At 43.3% G+C, this 18267-nt stretch overlaps 1 protein-coding gene across 3 annotated transcripts in view; it reads right to left on the minus strand.

Annotated features, from left to right (window-relative positions):
* DOCK1 (dedicator of cytokinesis 1) overlaps positions 1–18267 on the minus strand; it is a 577278-nt gene that overhangs the window by 81167 nt on the left and 477844 nt on the right. For all 3 annotated transcript variants that reach the window (XM_020973593.2, XM_020973592.2, XM_020973594.2), the window contains exons 33-35: positions 17897–18045; positions 1063–1148; positions 719–875 (exon numbers count right to left, since the gene is read on the minus strand). In XM_020973593.2, coding sequence (XP_020829252.1) covers positions 719–875; positions 1063–1148; positions 17897–18045 — 392 coding nt within the window. The remainder of the gene's footprint in view (positions 1–718; positions 876–1062; positions 1149–17896; positions 18046–18267) is intronic.

Raw genomic sequence — 18267 nt, forward strand, 5'->3', positions numbered from 1 at the left:
GGCAGCTGGCAACGCAGGCCTGGAGATCAGCGATGACCAGGTTAAATAAAGATGGCGCTCTGGAATCATCTGCCTATGAGTCGTACTTGAAGCTATGGGAGCAAAGTCAAGAGGAGAGTGAAGAAAAGGGGACCACGGCTAGAAGCGTGAGGGACACTGACACTGAGGAGTCAGGAAAGGGAGGAGAAGCCTGCAGAAGAGGCTGAGCAGTAGCTGTAAAGGGAAAAACCCACCAGAACACGGCTGAAACCAGAGGGCAGGATCAAATAATATAATGAAGGACTTAGCACAGCCTCTGGCACATCACAGGTGCTATGTGAATGTTGGCTATTATTATTATTATTCTTGATCAACAGGCATTTATGGAGTGCCTACTATGGGCCAGGCACTCTGCCAAGTAAGTAGGTATATAGTAGGTGTTTAATAAACATCTGCAGAATTGAATTGAATTGGGGTTCTGGGTTCAAATCTACTTTGACTACTTGTTTGGCTTTGCACAGGTCCCTTTAACTCCCTGTGCCTCAGTTTCCTTCTCTGTAAAATGAGAGGGTTGGACTTTATGCGATGTCCCTTGCAGCTCTGACAGGAGCTGGTGGATGAGCCAGCCAGGTGGATGACGCCTCAAGGCCGCACAAGGTGCGGGGGCCAGGCGGAGCCCCTGGCACTGAGCCCGCCTTGGCGGGCGTGGAACGGCCCTTCTGGGGGATGCTGGACTCACCAGCACATTGACGGTGCAGCTCATGCGGTTCTCCTTGTTCTCATCATGCATGATGGTCCGATAGTCCAACAGCCTCTCCATCAGCCTCACCACCAGCTTGACAAACGTCTCTCCCGACTTGGAGAGGTATTTGTGCTTCCTGCAGTGTTCCAGAAGGCTGGAAAAATAATTACATGCACTTTGGTAATCACACTCAGGAAAGGAGGCTCAGGCGAGGTGAAATTTTAAATATTTTACATTATTAACACATTTTAATGATTTCTGGGTGACAAAGTTCATTGTCGCCTAATTACCGCCTCCCTGTCTCTCCTCTGATATAAATCCCATTGTTAATCAACACTCACATTTTATCAAATAACACTTTGTACTGCTCGTCTCCTCGGCCGCCTTCCACTTCATGATCCAGCTTGGTGATGATCTCATTCTCAAACTATAATTAAGCAGAGGGAGCATAAATAGTTGGCAGGGCAAGTGCCGTGCTTCTCGATGGCCACGGCTTCTTGGCCGCCATCTTGGGACGTCACCTTAATAACAACAACAACCACCACAATAACAAGTAATCATAATAACTGCACGCGGATCTCAAGCTCACAAATTACATTATCGGGCTCGGGTCTTGGAACAGCTTCTTGAAATTGGATTTCTTACCAGCTGCATGACCCTGGGCCAATGTCTTGCAGCTCCATGCTTGGCTGTGTATAATTATCATCCCCATTACAGAGAAGACTGGCACTCAGAGAGGGAAAGTGATTGGTCCCGGGTCACACAGCTTCTGTCAGGAGCAGGATTTTCTAGCACCAGGTCCAGTCTGTCCACACAAGGCCCACAGACCTGAGGATGACCATTGACGTAGGCTTCTTGGAGAACACAAGAATGATTCATCCTTAAGTCTCCTCCTAATTAGCCACAGAGTTAGAAGGAAAGCTCTGAGTGACAGCGCAGGATGCCCAGAGCTGTAACAAGCCGCCCTGGCTCCTGGGGTGAGGAGGGGGAGGAGAACCAAGGGAAAGGTCTTGGACCTCGGGGTGTAAGCCTCCAGAGTAGAGAGGGAGCTTGGGGGAGGTAGGAGAGGAAGCTTGGGGGGAGGCAGGAGAGGGAACTTGGGGAGGCAGGAGAAGGAGCTTGGGGGAGGCAGGAGAAGGAGCTTGGGAGAACCAGGAAAAGAAGCTTGGGGGAGGCAGGAGAGACCCTTGCAGAGACACCAGGCTAGCAGAGGCTTCCATGGGGGTCCAGCCTGGAAGCAGCTTGCAGAGGGTGGGAAAGCCTTGGCATCTCACTTAGCTGCAGATGACTCTCATGTAAATCCTGGACTTCATAATAATGATGATGATGATGATAATGATAATAATAATAACAACAACAACAACAACAACAATAATAATAATAATAATAATAGCATTTTGAGGTTTACAAAGCACTTTTGTAAATATTTCATTTTATCCTCACAACGACCCTGGAAGGTAGGTGCTTTTAGTGTCCCCATGTGGAGGAAACTGAGGCAGGCGACAGTTAAATGACTTGCCTTGGGACACGTAGGCTGGATGTGCCTCTGAGGCTTCCTGACTCCAGAGCCAACACGCTGCCCACTGTGCCACCAGAAGCCTCCAGAGTGTGAGACTCCTTGGCTTCATGACAAGTCAGGTGGGTAGCCAGTGGGCTCCTGGCTCTGCTTGGGTACAGTCATGCCAGGGATGAGGCGATCTGTCTCCAGTGTTGCTGTGAGCCCATAGCTGAGCTGATGAATCCCAGACACCTCACTCTTGGGATCTGGTAGGATGGGGAGGAGGCAGACAGAAGCATCAACCCTAAGATGCAATGGAAACGTGTGAACTATGGTGACCTAAGCCCAGGTCGTGGAGTGGGACCAGTCACCTCGCAGATGCAGAGGGCTTTGGTCTAGGGTCAGCACACCACTACGGAGCACAGTCCAGGCCTTCAGATGGTAGCTCCTCACCCAATCCACCATTTCTTTCTGCTTCCTGCAATAGTACAAGTACTGCCAACATCTTCTCTACTTCAGCCCCTTGGGACAAAGCCCTCATTGCCCTGTCCTAGTTACAGCTCTGAGAACATCTAGCATAATCAGGATGTGATACCACTCACTCTAATGTGTTCACGATAAAGAACTCACCACGAGGCCGGCCTTCCTTGGAGCCTATCCAAAGGAGGTGACAATTGCCAGAAGGACTGGATTTTAAGGTCATTTCACCTACAGGATGATTCCGGTCCATGGAACTCACCTTGGGGCTGAGCTGTCCTGACTGCTGAGTGAGCCGTGCCCAAATGCACATCACCCAGCCTGGTTAGTCTTAGATTACATATACTTCATGCTGTGCTGGTGCCTGCCCTGGCCATCTTATCTCCATCACTGCTCTCCCCTCTCCCTTTGACCTTTAGCTCTCAGTACAATGGATCTAAAACAAGCCTTGCCACTGCTGCAGAGGAGGAGTCAAAGCACTGCCCTGTGTCTCCACTCACCAATCTGTCACTTTCTAAACTAAAATACTCTTCCCTGGCCACCATTTTCCTCTATGTTGTCTCCTGATGGTCGAATGTAAGATCGCTGAGAGGAGGCTCTTGCTTTTGTATTCACAAAGTCAGTGCCCAGCAAAGCATAAATACTTGGCACACGTTTTTCCTTCCTTCCTTCCTTCCTTCCTTCCTTCCTTCCTTCCTTCCTTCCTTCCTTCCTTCCTTCCTTCCTTCCTTCCTTCCTTCCTTCCTTCCTTCCTTCTTTTATTCAAGAAGCATAATGGTAAATGCCAACATAATGTTTTGCAATAAATAGATGAACTTAATGCTGTAGGATTGTGGCAAATCATGTATCTGCATTTATTGCTGGCAGATTTTCAAACTTGTAGAAATATTTTGGAGAGTAATCTGGCAGCCCATGGCAAAAGTTACATAAATAATATTGCCTTTTGATCCAATAATTTTGTTGCTGGAAACAGACCTTGAAGGTGTTATTTAAAAAGAGAGAAAGAAAGAGAGACAGAGAGAGACAGCCAGCCAGAGACAGAGAGAGACAGAGAGAGAGAGAGAGAGAAAGAGAGAGAGGAAAAAAAAGAGAGAGACAGTCAGAGACAGAGAAAGAGACATAAAGACAGAGAGAGAGAGAGAGAGAGAGAGAGAGAGAGAGAGAGAGAGAGAGAGAGAGAGAGAGAGAGAGCGCTAGCTATTTAAAGATTCTGACAGCATTATATGTAATTGTGGGAAAAAAAATGGAAGCAGCACACAAATCCAACAGTAGGAGAATGGCCAGATAAATTGGAGCACGTTAATGTAATGAAATATTAGTGTGTGACTGAGACCCCCAAGTGTGATGGCCACAGATGAGGCAAGCAGGAGAGGACTTTATGAAAAATGAGAAATGAAAACAGCAGAACCAGAATGAGCTGCACCAACCACAGGTGTGGGGAAGAGGGAGTCAGAATTGAAGGTACAAAGAATCGTGGAGAGGAGTCAAAAGTAGCACGCTACTGTACAGTGAAATGGACTGATCTAGATGTTAATGGCTGTGAGGCAACTCTAGCTGTCTGTACTGATGCTCAAAGTGCGATTTCTAAGAAAGCACTTCCTCTGTTAGCCAGTCAACATTTATTAAGCATTTACTACGTGCTTACTGTTTGCCAGGCACTGCGCTAGAAAGGTAAACTCCAATCTCTGCCCACCAGAAGCACGCGTCCTGGTTTAGCATGCCAAGTGAAGGACCTTATATTTGCCTTTGGAGGCAGCTGGGAACCAAAGCAGCTTATGGAGTAGGGGAGAGTGATGTGGCAGATCTGTACTTGGGGAAAGTCTATGTGAGGTGATGGATTAACAATCGTCATTCAAGGCTCTGTTTAGCAAGATAACCTGGACTGACAACAGATGTGCAGAAATTGAATCCCTCGTCATGAGTTAACCAGAGGACATTCTCATTCTGAGAACACAATTTTGGGAAATGAGATCTTTAATCTGCTACCATTTAAACCTGGTCATCACAAATCCTAGCAATAACCACCTGATCCACCTTATCAGCGTTTGACTGACGACTCGACGTTTTCCAAAACTGTAGGTGAATGTTGACTTAAATAGAAAAGAACCTGGCTGATTCTAATTTTACCAACCTCTAAGCTGAGCAATCTTGATCAACACCTGGGTAATTCTCTTTTGTTTTTCAATGAAAGTGTGATATCAGAGATCTGTGGTGAGGCCTCTGATTATAGAGTCTTCATTATTATTGCTGTTACTGCTTAAAAAAATACCAGAACCAATTTACCAGTGTGCTGCAAACTACTTCCATAATTAGAATGAAGCCACCCTGTTAAAATAAATTAAGACGATAGATCAGGGCACGCAGTTTGGGTTTTTTAAAATTATGCTTATTACCTTACTCATAAATGTGTACTATTGGAGCATTTGATGTGGGCCTCTAAATCTTTCCTATAAATTGACATGGTTTTGCTGCATTTTTTTAAAAGGCAGCAGAGGTTCCTGTGTTCAATATTCTAAATCATCATTTGGTTTTCTGTGAGCCAACCCAACCCCCCACTCTAGTAGATGCCCAGCATGGCTTGAGATGATGTTGGCAGGTCCCAGAACCTGGTGGGTTCCACTAGGCTGGACTAGCTTTGGGTATAGCCTCAAGTGGAAAGTAGCACATCTACCACCTGAGGACCGGTCACACTGAGGGCAGTGGCGCTCATCAGAAAACGTGTGGCCACCAAGTGACTTTTTTTGGGAGGAGTGGGGGTGGGGTCAAAGCAACTCATGAAAGTATTTAATAAAGGCCACAGAGGTTGGGACCATTCAAGGTGCTGGGAATCCATCTGAGGCATGCCATCAAAACTGCACGTTTTTCTGTGAGTCCTAGAGCAAAGCGTCCAGAGGGTCCTAAGGGGCAGTGTGCAGCACTGAAGGTTCATGTGTGAATCCCAGCCTTGCTACTTTCTGCCCAGGTGACCTTGGGCAAGTCTGCTTATCTCTCAGGGGCTGCTTCCTCATCTGTGAAATGACAAGGATGGACTAGCGAGCCTTCCATTTGAAGAATCTGATTCCTATGCTTCCATGGAGGAAATTTCTACATGGGGAATTCCTATACCAATAAAATTACAGGCCTGGATTAAAAAAAAACAAGCTTAAAATAGTAGGGCTCCATCTTATATCACAGCTCTACTACTACTGCTGCTGCTACTACTGCTGGTGCTACTATTACTACTACTACTATTGCTGCTACTACTACTACTATTGCTATTGCTGCTGTTGCTGCTCCCACTATTGCTATTGCTGCTGCTATAAATGCTGCTGCTGCCACTGCTCACTTGTAACATTATATCCTTAGAAAGACAAGTCAAGGCTCTTGAATGAATAAGGGGGACTCTGTCCAGTGTGGAGTGAGCAGGCCCAAGCAATGGCAAGTCACAGAGTTAACTCTACTGATGTTCAGGATGCAAGAAATGATTGTAATCATCATCATCACCATCACCATCATCATCACCATCACCATCATCACCATCACCATCATCACCATCATCATCATCATCACCATCACCATCATCACCATCACCATCATCATCACCATCACCATCATCACCATCACCATCATCATCACCATCACCATCATCACCATTACCATCATCACCATCATCATCATCTTCACCGTCATCACCATCACCATCATCATCACCATCACCATCATCACCATTACCATCATCACCATCACCATCATCATCACCATCACCATCATCACCATCACCATCATCATCACCATCACCATCATCACCATTACCATCATCACCATCACCATCATCATCATCTTCACCGTCATCACCATCACCATCATCACCATCATCATTACCACCATCATCACATCATCATCTTCACCATCATCATCATCACCATCACCATCATCACATCATCATTGATACAGGAGGAGAAGAGGAAACTTCCCTTGATTGGCTCCTCCCCCCGGACCTCACTAGTACTTTGTTTATATCTGTCCAATGAATTTATCACTGAATGGTATGTACCTGAGCAGCTGTTTCATCCCCTTGCTAGACTGTAAGCTCTGTGAGATCAAGGGCCTCACCTTATGCAAAGTTTATGCCTTCTCGGTACCTGCCACAGGGCTCTGCACACAGGACTGCCTTCAGACAGGTTTGGGGACTGAATGGACTCAAATGAATGAAAGGATATATACCACCAATCTGCTTCCTAAAGATGTCCCTACTCTTCCTTTTCCTTGCTAGGGAAACTTATCCTGAAGTGTCTTCCTTTTGGCTGTGTCCCTGTTTGGGATGTAAATCCTCTTCTCCAGATCCTTCCTTGAAAGACAGCAAATGCTCTTGGTCTAACCCAGTCCAATTTTTGTTATTTCTGTCTTTTTTATTCACCTGCCTGTTGTGACAAGACCCCCAAACAACTCCCAGATTAACTCGTTGGCTCAGTATAGACAAGTGTATATGGTGAACATGCTTTGTGCTCCTCTGTGCTGTATCAATGCTGATCATTACTGGTTCCCTCTTTATCTCCCATCTGGCTTTTATTTATCTAATAACATTATCAAATGAGATGATATTTGTAAAATGCTTTGCAATATTTAAAGCACTATCTACCTTAGACACACACATATACACACACACACACACACACCACACATATATGCTAGCTCTTTAATCTTTACGCTTCGTATAAACTAACTTTTATACAAATACCATTTCTCCTGCCTGCCCTCTCTGTAAATGTAATTACACACTCAATTAACCACTGGCACTCTGACTGAAGAACTGATACCTCTGGGCTAGCTGCCCTCCATCAGGTAGGCAGCTCATGACATACATAGAGGATTCTGGATAATGTCCTTAAAACCCAGAACAATGACAGTACTAAGGTAAAGTCCAAGAGACAGTCCACAGCTTTGATATCACATAGAGAAGGAGAACATAGCCAATAAATAATGAAAATGATTTTCAGAATTAACTTGGTGGAGAAACCAGATTCTGGGCCCTGCCAACATCATCTCCAAGCCACGCCAGGCATCTGCTAGAGTGGAGGGTTGGTTTGGCTCAGAGAAAAGCAAATGGTGATTCAGAATACTGAAGTACAGCAAAACCATGACAATTTATTGTAAACACAACACATTTACGTTTTGAATGATCCTAAAAAAGATAACCCAGAGATGCCTCCCCTAGGCATGTCGGTCTTGGAGGACAAAGACAGAAAGGTCCCATACACACCAAAATATTTCCAGAACCCCATCTTACTGAGGAGTGGCTAAATCTATGGTTAAATAAAAACAGAACGGGATATTTCTAGGCCATACAAAGCCGTAAGTACAAAGAATGCAGAGAAACATAGGAAAGCTTAACCAAACATAGAGAGGAGTAGAACCATGAAAACCAGGAAACACAATGACCACAAAAATGCAAAGACAAAAAAAGAAAAAAAAAGAAAAAAGAAAGAGAAAAAGGAAGTGAAACACTATAATTATGATAAAAAATGTAGCCTCATCCTCCTTCCATTGCTGAGATGAGGGACTATGGCTAGGGAATACGGCATACGTGGTGGTTCTATCAGCTTTTTTTCTCTTTCCTTTTTAATCTTTGTTACAAGGGATAGCTCACCAGGTAGGTGAGGGAGAAAGGGATATATTCATAAAGGAAGCTGATGGGAAAAACAAAAGATATCAGTAAAATGGATTAAAATATCAATAAACAGACTCGTCTTCCTGAGTTCAAATCTGGCCTCACTTCCTAGTTGGGTGACCCTGGTCCTCATCTATAAAATGAGCTGGAGAAGGAAATGGCAAACCACTCCAGTGTCTCTGCCAAGAAAATCCCAAGTAGGGTCGTGAAGAGTTGGACAAGACTGAAAAATGACTGAATCAATAAAAATAATAACATAACAGCTCACACTTTGCTGGTACTTTATGTTGGGGTGTATGTGTGTGTGTGTGTGTGTGTGTGTGTGTGTGTGTGTGTGTGTGTGTTGGCGGGGGGGGGGCTTGTATTACAATAGCCCTACAATGTAGGCAGGTGATTCTAAAATAATCAGGAGCTAAATCTGGGGAACTTGGCTGTGAATAAGGGTCTTCATCTTAACTGGGAGAAAGAAGAGGTTTTAAATGTGGCTGCAAATATCTGAAGTTGACAAGTTGACATAAGGCAAGAAGTATCTAGAGAGGATGTATTTTTAAAAGCTGAAGAAAGAAAGTGGGGTGGGGGTGGGGGGCTTGTGGCTTCTCCTCCTTTGGAGGACCTATACAACAGTAGTTCTTCATCAGCCCAGGGTTATATGGGGACAGAGTCCTGCTCACAGGCAGAGTACAGAAGTAGGAGGGATCTCTCAGGGTCTCTTCTAGAGGACACAAGTGTTGTCTTTCTTCTCTAAGGGTTCACCTCCAGGCAGCAGCAAGGCCAAGGCCAAGGATGACATTAAGCACTCTTTTAAAATGAAACCAACCAACAAAAAGAGCAATGAATTAAAAACAAACAAGATGAGGGATGATGGAGCCACGGAAGCCGACTCCCATTCAGTAAGCAGCATAAAATCTCCAGGCTTTTCCAACAAATGGTAGCGAGCACACAGTCTGCCAACATCAACGGGGCATCTTTAATTGTTTTTTAATTAAATTGTGCTGTGAGTTACCAGGGTTGGACTGTAGGAATGGATTATTTGTTCTGGAACTTGGGAAGCAGCCGGCACCAAGATCACATGTGTTCTAATACAGTGTGATGGGAATTTCTCGAGGTCTTTTATTGACCCTCCCAAGGAACACCAAAAATGGCTCTGTGATTGAAAATATGATTTTTGCTAGGTAGCTTTTTCCAGTCCAGTTTTTATTAATGGTGTGTAGCCCATCTGGCTATGTGCAGTAATATTCTCTCCTTTTTTTCCCTTTATTTTTCTTCAAGAAAAATGAACCAATTTTTTTTTTAAAGGTGCCAAGTGAGACTCTGAGGCCATGCTCCTTTATGAAAGGCTTATCCCTCCACAAGATGGCAAAGCAAGGAATCACAGACATTTGGGAAATATAGTATGAGACCTGTCAAAGCCTCAATAGATCTCCCATCTACCTCCTCCCTCTATTCCTACCACCCCTGCCCTCGGTCAGGAACTCCTTACTTCTGTGGACTACGCCAGCATTCCTCGCACTGCTGAAGCAGGGGTCTCTCCACCTCCAGTTCCTCTCCTCTCCACCACGCTATCACCAGACAGATTAATCTGCAAGGGCAACTTTTCATCTTCTCCTGATTCCCTCTCTTCTCAAGACTTAAGGCAGGTCCTCCCTACAAATACTGATCCATCCCTAAGCCCAACCCCAATTCACAGGCATCTCAGTTACTCAATAGTCAAACAAGCATCTATTCAGCATTCACTATCCTCCAGGCACTGTCCTAAGCCCTGGAGATAGGCTTACCTATGGTTAATGCCCTCAAGGAGCTTACACTCATAGTCCCTAAAACCATTCTGTGATCTCAGTTACATTCTCCAATGCCCTCAAAACGGGCTGATGTAAATGACTTGACCGGCCACCACACCTTCACTCAGCACTTGGGCGTCTGAGGTAGACTGTTTCCCTGTGGTCCTCTCTGTCTCTCCGCAAGTCCTCTGACTGGATGGGCTCATCGCACCAATGCTCCACACCCGTCCACATGAGCGTGGCACCACAGGCCTCTGTCGTCCTGTCAGTGTAGCTTCTGGCCTCACAGCTGCAGAATGCAACCTCTTTTCGTAGGTGGTCTTTGCCAGCTGTTGATGCCAACCTGGTGATGACCTTCCAGAGCTTAGTGGGGGAGAATGTTAGACAAAAGACATTCCCCTCTCATGAAGCCCTTCCTTGAGATCTTTTAAATGTGTGCTTTCGGAGCGACAGCCTTGGAGAACGGAGCAAGTTGTTGTCAGAAATCAGGGTTTGAAAACTAGAGTTCTGGTGTGGAAGCCAGGATCCTGTCCCCTACCTAGCCCATGCCGGCCACTGAAAGTAACCTGGGCAAGGCCTGGCACTGCTGGCCATTGAGGGACAGTGTTGACTGACCCATCGAGATATCCCAGAGTACTGAATGAGCGATGAATTTATGCTTAGCAACCACCAAGTGGTTAAGTGGCAGCCTAGTGGATAGAGTGCTGTAGTTCGATTCAGGAAGACTTGAATTCAAATCCAGATTTGGACACTAACTTAGCTGTAGGACCCAAGGTGAGTCACTTAACCTCTGTCTGCCTCAGTTTCCTCACCTGTAAAACAGTGATGATAATAATTGCTCCTGTAAGGATCGAATGAGTCAATGTGTAAAATGCTTTGCAAGCCTTAAAGTGCCTTATGAATGTATTGTTATTATTACTTTTACATATCTAAAAGATTATCAAACAGAAGACAGAAGAAACCCAAGGACAAAAGAGTGGGTGACTGTTACAAAGAAGCACATGTGGAGGACTTCCCTAATCATCAGAGATATCCCAAAGTGGAAGGGGGGGCATCCAGAGGGAGTGGGGTTTCCCTCACTGGAGGAAACACCAAATAACAACTTGGGTTCTTTGGAGAGGGACCCCTTTTTCAACTATGGGTTGAACTAGACAGTCACTGACATTCATTCCAATTTTGCTATTTTATGAAACATCAATAGTATTATATTGATGCCCAAATAGAAACAGGGAGATAATGTAGCATCCAAAGGAGAAAGCTAATCGTGTGTTTAAGAGGAAAAAAAAAAGTACAGAACAGGCAAAGGAAACCTGAACTCTAAACCCTGTTCCAATAGGTTTGAATGTTGACTGTGAAGGTCAAGACAATCCAAAATCTTGCTGATGGAAGAAATAAAGTTAGATAATTGGATTTCTGGCAGCTCAGTTAAACACAGATCACCATTCTGGGTGAAGGCTTCTATGCTGGAAAGTGAAGGCAATGGCAATAGGTAGTTACCAGGCAAAGCCTGATAGAGGCCAACACACTTTAAGACTGTTAATGAAAGGCCAGTGACTAGCAGGCTGACTCTGAAGGACAGATTCTTCAGTGCATCCAGACTTGTGACTTCATCATGCCAGGCAATGCGGCAGGAAGGATCACATTGCCCCTCCCCCTTCATCCGCCAGAAAGGAGGCCCTTAGACTCCTAGTGCCTAAGGAAATGCTACACTCAACATTCTGGCAGGTACAGCTAACTCCGTTTACACTTGCATTTTGACTGGCACCTTGGTTCCAGGTTCTTGGTGGGTAGGGGGGAGTACCCCCTCCCCACGATACGGAGAGAGAGAAAATAAATGCTTGCTAATTGAAAAATAACAAATGGTAATAATAAGTGACTGATAAGTAACAATACATTAATTAATAATGTTAAATGAAATAAAAATTAAAAACAAAGGCATGAAAGCAAAAACATAAATTCTGCTCCCTCTGCCCCCTAAAAAACTATGCCTCATCTGGTGGTCAATCTCCCAGGGATGACTCCCACACTCCCAGAAGAGTAAGACTGATTCTCAGAAAGAAGATAGCACGAATACATCAAGCCCAGGCCCACCAGAGAATGTGCTTTACCAGCATAGACCAGGAGACTCTTGGAAGAAGGGATTATAGAGGCAGGGAAAAAAAAGGCCTGCCATTTCTACCTGAGATTCTCTCAGGACAGTTGTAAGCTAAACGGATTGGAATAGAACTGGTCCTGAGTCTGTTTCCAAGGTGAAAAACCATTAAAAATCCAAAGGCCCTTAGGAAATGAAGGAACCACTCAGAAGGCTTTGGTCCTCACCACCATAATGTGCCATTACCACATCTTGGCATGCTGCACACTTCAGATGAATGAAAATGCCATGGTACTTTTAGCTAAGGGCTAGTGTGTTAAATCTCAGTCTCTTGGGTTGGACAACTATGGTCCAACAACTAGTCATTAGCTCTGTACTGTTCTGTGGGATTTTAAACAGTTCAAGTGCCCTCTCCCTAACTAATCAAAATCTGGGGAAAAATTCTATTTAAAATTATCTTCCCCAGTCACGTAAAAATAATATTTATTGCTTGTGCATTGTATAGGGCTAAACCATGCTACCACATAACAGGCACAAACCTCTATAGGTTGACCTGTGTGTCAAGACAAAAAGGAAATGAAGTGCTGGAGAGTATGGCCATGTTTTGGTCATAGCACATAAGATGAAATTACTGGTGCTGTGATGGCATGTAAAGGAAAATTTTGTGGCTGCCTCCTACCAGCACAAATGGCATGGAGGGAGTTGCTTTATTTATTTATTTTTCTTCTAAAATGGAAAGAAAGATCCAACATTTGCTTAGGAGAGTCAAAGACTTATCCTCCCCTTGTGCATTTCAATTAGAGCTTCAGCTTCTTGGTAGCAGGATATGGGTGATGCCTCTCTTTTCTTAGCATCCAACATGGGTCTTGTACACAGAAGGAATTTAATAAATATTTATTGACCTGAATTGGAACAATTTTCAGGTAGGATCACAGATCTCAAATGGGAAGGAACTGCAAATTCAATGAAGTTTAATGTATTTATTACTTTAAATTTTACTAGTCATGCCTTTGATTTTTAGGATATCTATTTCGGTGTTTAACTGGGATTTTTTAGTTGTTCTTTTAGGTTTTTTAGTTGCATACCCAATTTGTCAATCTGTTTTTTCTTTCTTTCTTTTTTATTGATGTAAACGTTTAGAGATATAAATTTTGCCATAAGTACTGCTTTGGCTGCCTCCTACAAATTTTGATATGTTGTCCCATTGTTGTCATTATCTGAAATGAAATTATTGTTTCTATGATTTGTTCTTTGATCCATACATTCTTCAGAATTAGGTTATTTAGTTTCCAGTTGATGTTTAATTTATTATTCAGAGGCTTTTTATTGAATATAATTTTTACTGAATTATGGTCTTAATAGGATGTGTTTAACACTTCTGAAATTTTTTTGCCTTAATGCATGGTCAATTTTTGTGAAGGTGCCAGGCACAGGTGAGAAATAGGTACATTCCTTTCTACTCTCATTAAATATTCTCCATAGGTCTATCCTATCTGATTTTTCTAAAATTCTATTCATCTTCTTAATGTCTTTCTTGTTTACATTATGGTTAAATTTGTCTAGTCCTGAGAGGAGTAAATGGAAACCTAGTATAGTTTTACTGTCTATTTTCTCCTATAACTTTTCCTTGAAGAATTTGGATGCCATGTCATTTGGTACATAGATACTCAGTCTTGACATTAATTCATTGTTTATGATATTTTATGACAATGTAGTTTCCCTAAATATCTCTTTTAATTAGGTCTATTTTTGCTTTTGCTTTGTCTGAAATCATATTGCTACCCTGTCTTTTTTCACTCGGCTGAAGCACAATAGATTCTGCTCTCATTCCTTATTTTAACACTGTGTGTGTCTTTCTATTTAAAGTGTGTCTTCATTCTGCTATCCACTTCCATTTTATGGGTAAGCGCATCCTACTCACTTTCACAGTTATTATAGCCAACTGTGTATTTTCCTCTATCCAAGTCTCTTCATCTATCCCTTCTCCTTTTTACCCTACTTTTTTACTCAAAAGTCTGTTTTGCATCTGACCACTATTTCCCTTACTCTACCCTCCCTCTTATCAATACCTCCTTCACTTAGTGCTTTCTTCTCTGACTTTCCTATTGACAAAGATGAATTTGTATACACAATTGCATGTGTGTGTATATATATATATATGTGTGTGTGTGTGTATGTATGTATGTACGTATACACACACACACACACACACACACACACATATTCTTCCCTCTTTGAACCAGTTCAAATTTGAGTGAGGTTCACACACTGCCTACTCTTCCCCCCACCATAATCCTTTCCATCGTGAAAACTTTCTTGCATGCATCTTATGTGAGATAATTTTTCCCATTCTTCCTCTTCTTTCCCCCTTCTCCCGGTACATCCCTCTTTCTCACCTTTCCATTCTTCTTTTGAGATCACCCCAACATAACAGACTCACATAGATGTCACTATTTAAGTAGACTCCTTCTAACTGCTCCAAGATGATGTGGTTCTTAAGGTTTATAAGTATCATCTTCCCATATAGGAATGTCAACAGTGTAACTTTATTAAATCCCTTAGGATTTCTCATTTGTGTTTACCTTTTTATACTTCATTTAAGTCTTATGTTTACATGTCAAATGTTCTATTCAGCTCCGGTCTTTTCAGCAGGAATGCTGCAAAGTCCTCTCTTTCATTAAATATCCATTACTCCCCTTCAGGATTATACTGTTTTGCTGGGTAAGTTATTTTTGATTCTAATCCTAGCTTGCTGGCTTCCAGAAAATCAGACTCCAAGTGCTTTGCTCTTTAAAAGTGATAGTCACTCAATCTGGCCTTGAATGTGTCTCTGGAGTACCTGAATTCTTTCATTCTTATTGTGCACAACATTTTCTCCTTGACCTGGGAACTATGGATTTTGGCTATAAAATCCCTCAGAGTTTTCATTTTGGGATTGCTTTAAGAAACGACCAGTAGATTCTTTCAATGGCTACTTTGCTCTTTGATTGTAAGATATCTGAGCAAGTTTCCTTAGTCACTTTCTTGAAATATGAAGTCCAGGTGCTCTTTCTCTCTCTCTCATAGTAGAATAATTCTTAAATCATCTCTCCTCAATCCATTTTCCAGATCAGTTGTTTTTCTTTTAAGGTATCATACACTGTCTTCTATTTTTAACTCTGTTTTACTGTTTCTTGATGTCTTATGGAGATATAACCTTCCAGTTGCCCAAATTTAATTTTTAAGGATTTCTTTTCTTCAGCATTTTTGTTTCTCTTTTGCCAAGCTGTTAATTCTCTTTTCATAATTTTCCTGCATTGTTCTAATTTATTTTCCCAATTTTCCCTCTACCACTCTCATTTTTAAAATCACTTTATTTTTATCTCTTTCTTAAGCTCTTCAAGGAATTCTTGTTGGGCTTGAGTCCAATCTGTTTTTTATTTTTTATTTTTTTCCCTTTGAGGCTTTGCTTGTCCATGTCTTCAAGTCATTATCTTTTTCTGAGTTTGTGTCTCAAGCTTTCCTGTCACCATAGATGCTATTATGGTCTGGTTCAGTTTTTGCTGATTGTTCATTTTTCCAGCCTATTTCTCGACTCTGGACTTTGAGTTGGGATCTGCTCACCACTGGAGGGAGTTGGGGGTGGACCATGAACTTGGGCTTCTCTAGCTTGATCTGGGGACCTGTAGGCTTCTGGGCTTTAAAGGTGGTGTGAACTAGGGAGAGGTCTGGTCACTGGCCTCCTGGTCTGTCCTTTGTCCTTACCTAGGTAGGGCTCCTGCTCCCTCAAGACTGCCACAGCTCCTCTCCACCCTAGAAGTGGGTAGGTTCTGGAACTGCCAAATGGAACCAATCCTGTGCCCAGTGTTAGCACAGGGACTCTCTTTCTATTCAGAGGCTCAGTCCCCTTACTGTCCCTGTGCATTGGGCATGCTTGCTGCTGCTGTAGGTGTCACCTCGAAGGCCCACAGCTAGTGCCATCTCTGTTGCACACTATACTCCCAACCAGGCCCTACCCCAGGGTCTGCAGAACCTCTCTTTCTGTCTCCTAAAGCTGCCTTGGTCTGAAAAATGACTCACTATGACTTTTTGTTGCATTTTCAGCTCAGAATTCAAGTTAGCGCTTTCTGTGGTCACTTGGTAGGGGAGGTTTGGAGGAAGTTTGGCAGTTGTGACCCTTCACTTTTCCAACTTGACCCACCCTCAAGTTAACGTATTGATAAGGGCACCACCTTCCTCCTGGTCACTCAGATGTGAAACCTCAGATCACCACCCAAATCTGAATGTTTGGTATAAACCCTCATTCCTCATTCTCCAAACCTCAATAAACTTCAGTGCCTCCCTATGACCTCAGGGATCAAAGATAAAATCTTGTTTGACATTCAAAGCCCTTCAAAACTGGTCCCTTCTTCCCGTTCCCATCTTCTTACGCAAGTATGCCCTCTACAGATTCTAAGGACCAGCTCCACCGCCCCATTCGCTGTTCCACGAACCCAATTCTCCATCTCCTGACTCCACGCTGGGCCTTTGCTCTGGCTGACCCTGTACCCATAATATTCTTCCTCCTACCCCTGCCTATTCACTCCCCTGGCTTCTTTCAGGACTTAGTTCAATCCTCACCTTCCCTGAATGCCAGCATTTTTCCCTTTCAGTTTACCTTCACCTATTCCATTTATAGCTTCTATTAATGTTCACATCTATTTAGAACATGAGCCCTTTGAAGGCAGGGCTGTTTTTGCCTCTCTTTGCATTCTCAGCACTAAGTACCGTGCTTAGCAAACAGCAGGCACTTAATAACTGCTTGTTGATTTGCCTTGACCATGAGTGTGCTTAAGTTTAGAGATAATCACACTCATCAAATTCCATGAGAGCTCTCATCTCAGGAACCGGCCTATATGACAGATTCTAGCAGGAATATTAACAAGCAAGAGCACAGTAATTAGCCCTACACAAAATGAAGTTGTTTGATTAAATTCAAAATGTTAGTTGGGTAAAATGCAGGCGTTTTCATTTAGAGTGTCATTTCCCCAGGCATCTGCCAGACCCATGCTAAGTTCAATTTCATTCAAAGCAATGCCTTTCCTGATCCCCCTTAATACCAGTGCTTTCCCTATGCCGATGTTCTCCATTTTTTTTTGCACGTGTCTGGTTTGTACACGGATGTTTGCGTGCATCTCCTCTATTAGACTGTGGGCTCCTCAAGGAAAGGGACTGTCTTTTGCCTTTCCTTATAAGTCAGTACAGTGCCTGGCACATAGTAGGTGTTTAATAAATGCTTATTGACTATTGAGACCCTACTTCAAATGTGGCCCAGACACTTAACCAGCTATGTGACATTGTGCAAGTCACTTAAACTCTGTCTGCCTCATCTCTTCAACTGTAAAATGCAGATAATAATGGTGCCAACCTCCCAGGATTGTTGGGAGGATCAAATAAGCTAACATTTGTTAAATGCTTTGCAAGTCTTAGAATAATATCAAAATGGTAGCTATTATTACTTTACTTCTTTTCATGGACTCTACAATCTAGCCACTTTGTCCTACTTATTCCTTACCTTCGATGCTCCATTTCCTACCTCTTGGCCTTTGTACTGGTTGCCCCCAATTCCTGGATTGTCATTCCCTCATAAAGGGCAAAGATGGCCCATGCTGGCCCCCCCTTTCCATAGCCTGGCCTCCACTGCCCAACAGTATTTGGTTCTCACCATTTGGAAGCTTCTGGTAGAGTGAAATTCACACTGCATCATATCGAAGAAGATGGGGATGGTCGCCTTGCGGAGCTCTGTTTCCGGAATTAACGTCATCTCCAGGATTGGACCCACCATCTCTGGGATAAACTTGATCTTGTGTTGACCTTGGAATATAGAAGAGCGTGATTGAGAATTAATGAGGAATTCCTCATTGGGAAGGGAAGAATTTAAGTCGAGAAGAACATCCTCGTGACCAAGAAGGCCGCAGGCTCAGGGCTCCATAGCCGTTGAGCTCCTTTTTGAAAGGTTCTCAGCAGCATTTCTGAGCTAGAGGAGACACAGAAGTGAACTCTGCTTCAAACGTTACTGGTTCCGTGATTAAAACC

Source organism: Phascolarctos cinereus, unplaced genomic scaffold (genome assembly GCF_003287225.1).
Source record: "Phascolarctos cinereus isolate Bilbo 61053 unplaced genomic scaffold, phaCin_HiC Scaffold_3;HRSCAF=262, whole genome shotgun sequence".
In the NCBI taxonomy this organism is placed as follows: domain Eukaryota; kingdom Metazoa; phylum Chordata; class Mammalia; order Diprotodontia; family Phascolarctidae; genus Phascolarctos; species Phascolarctos cinereus.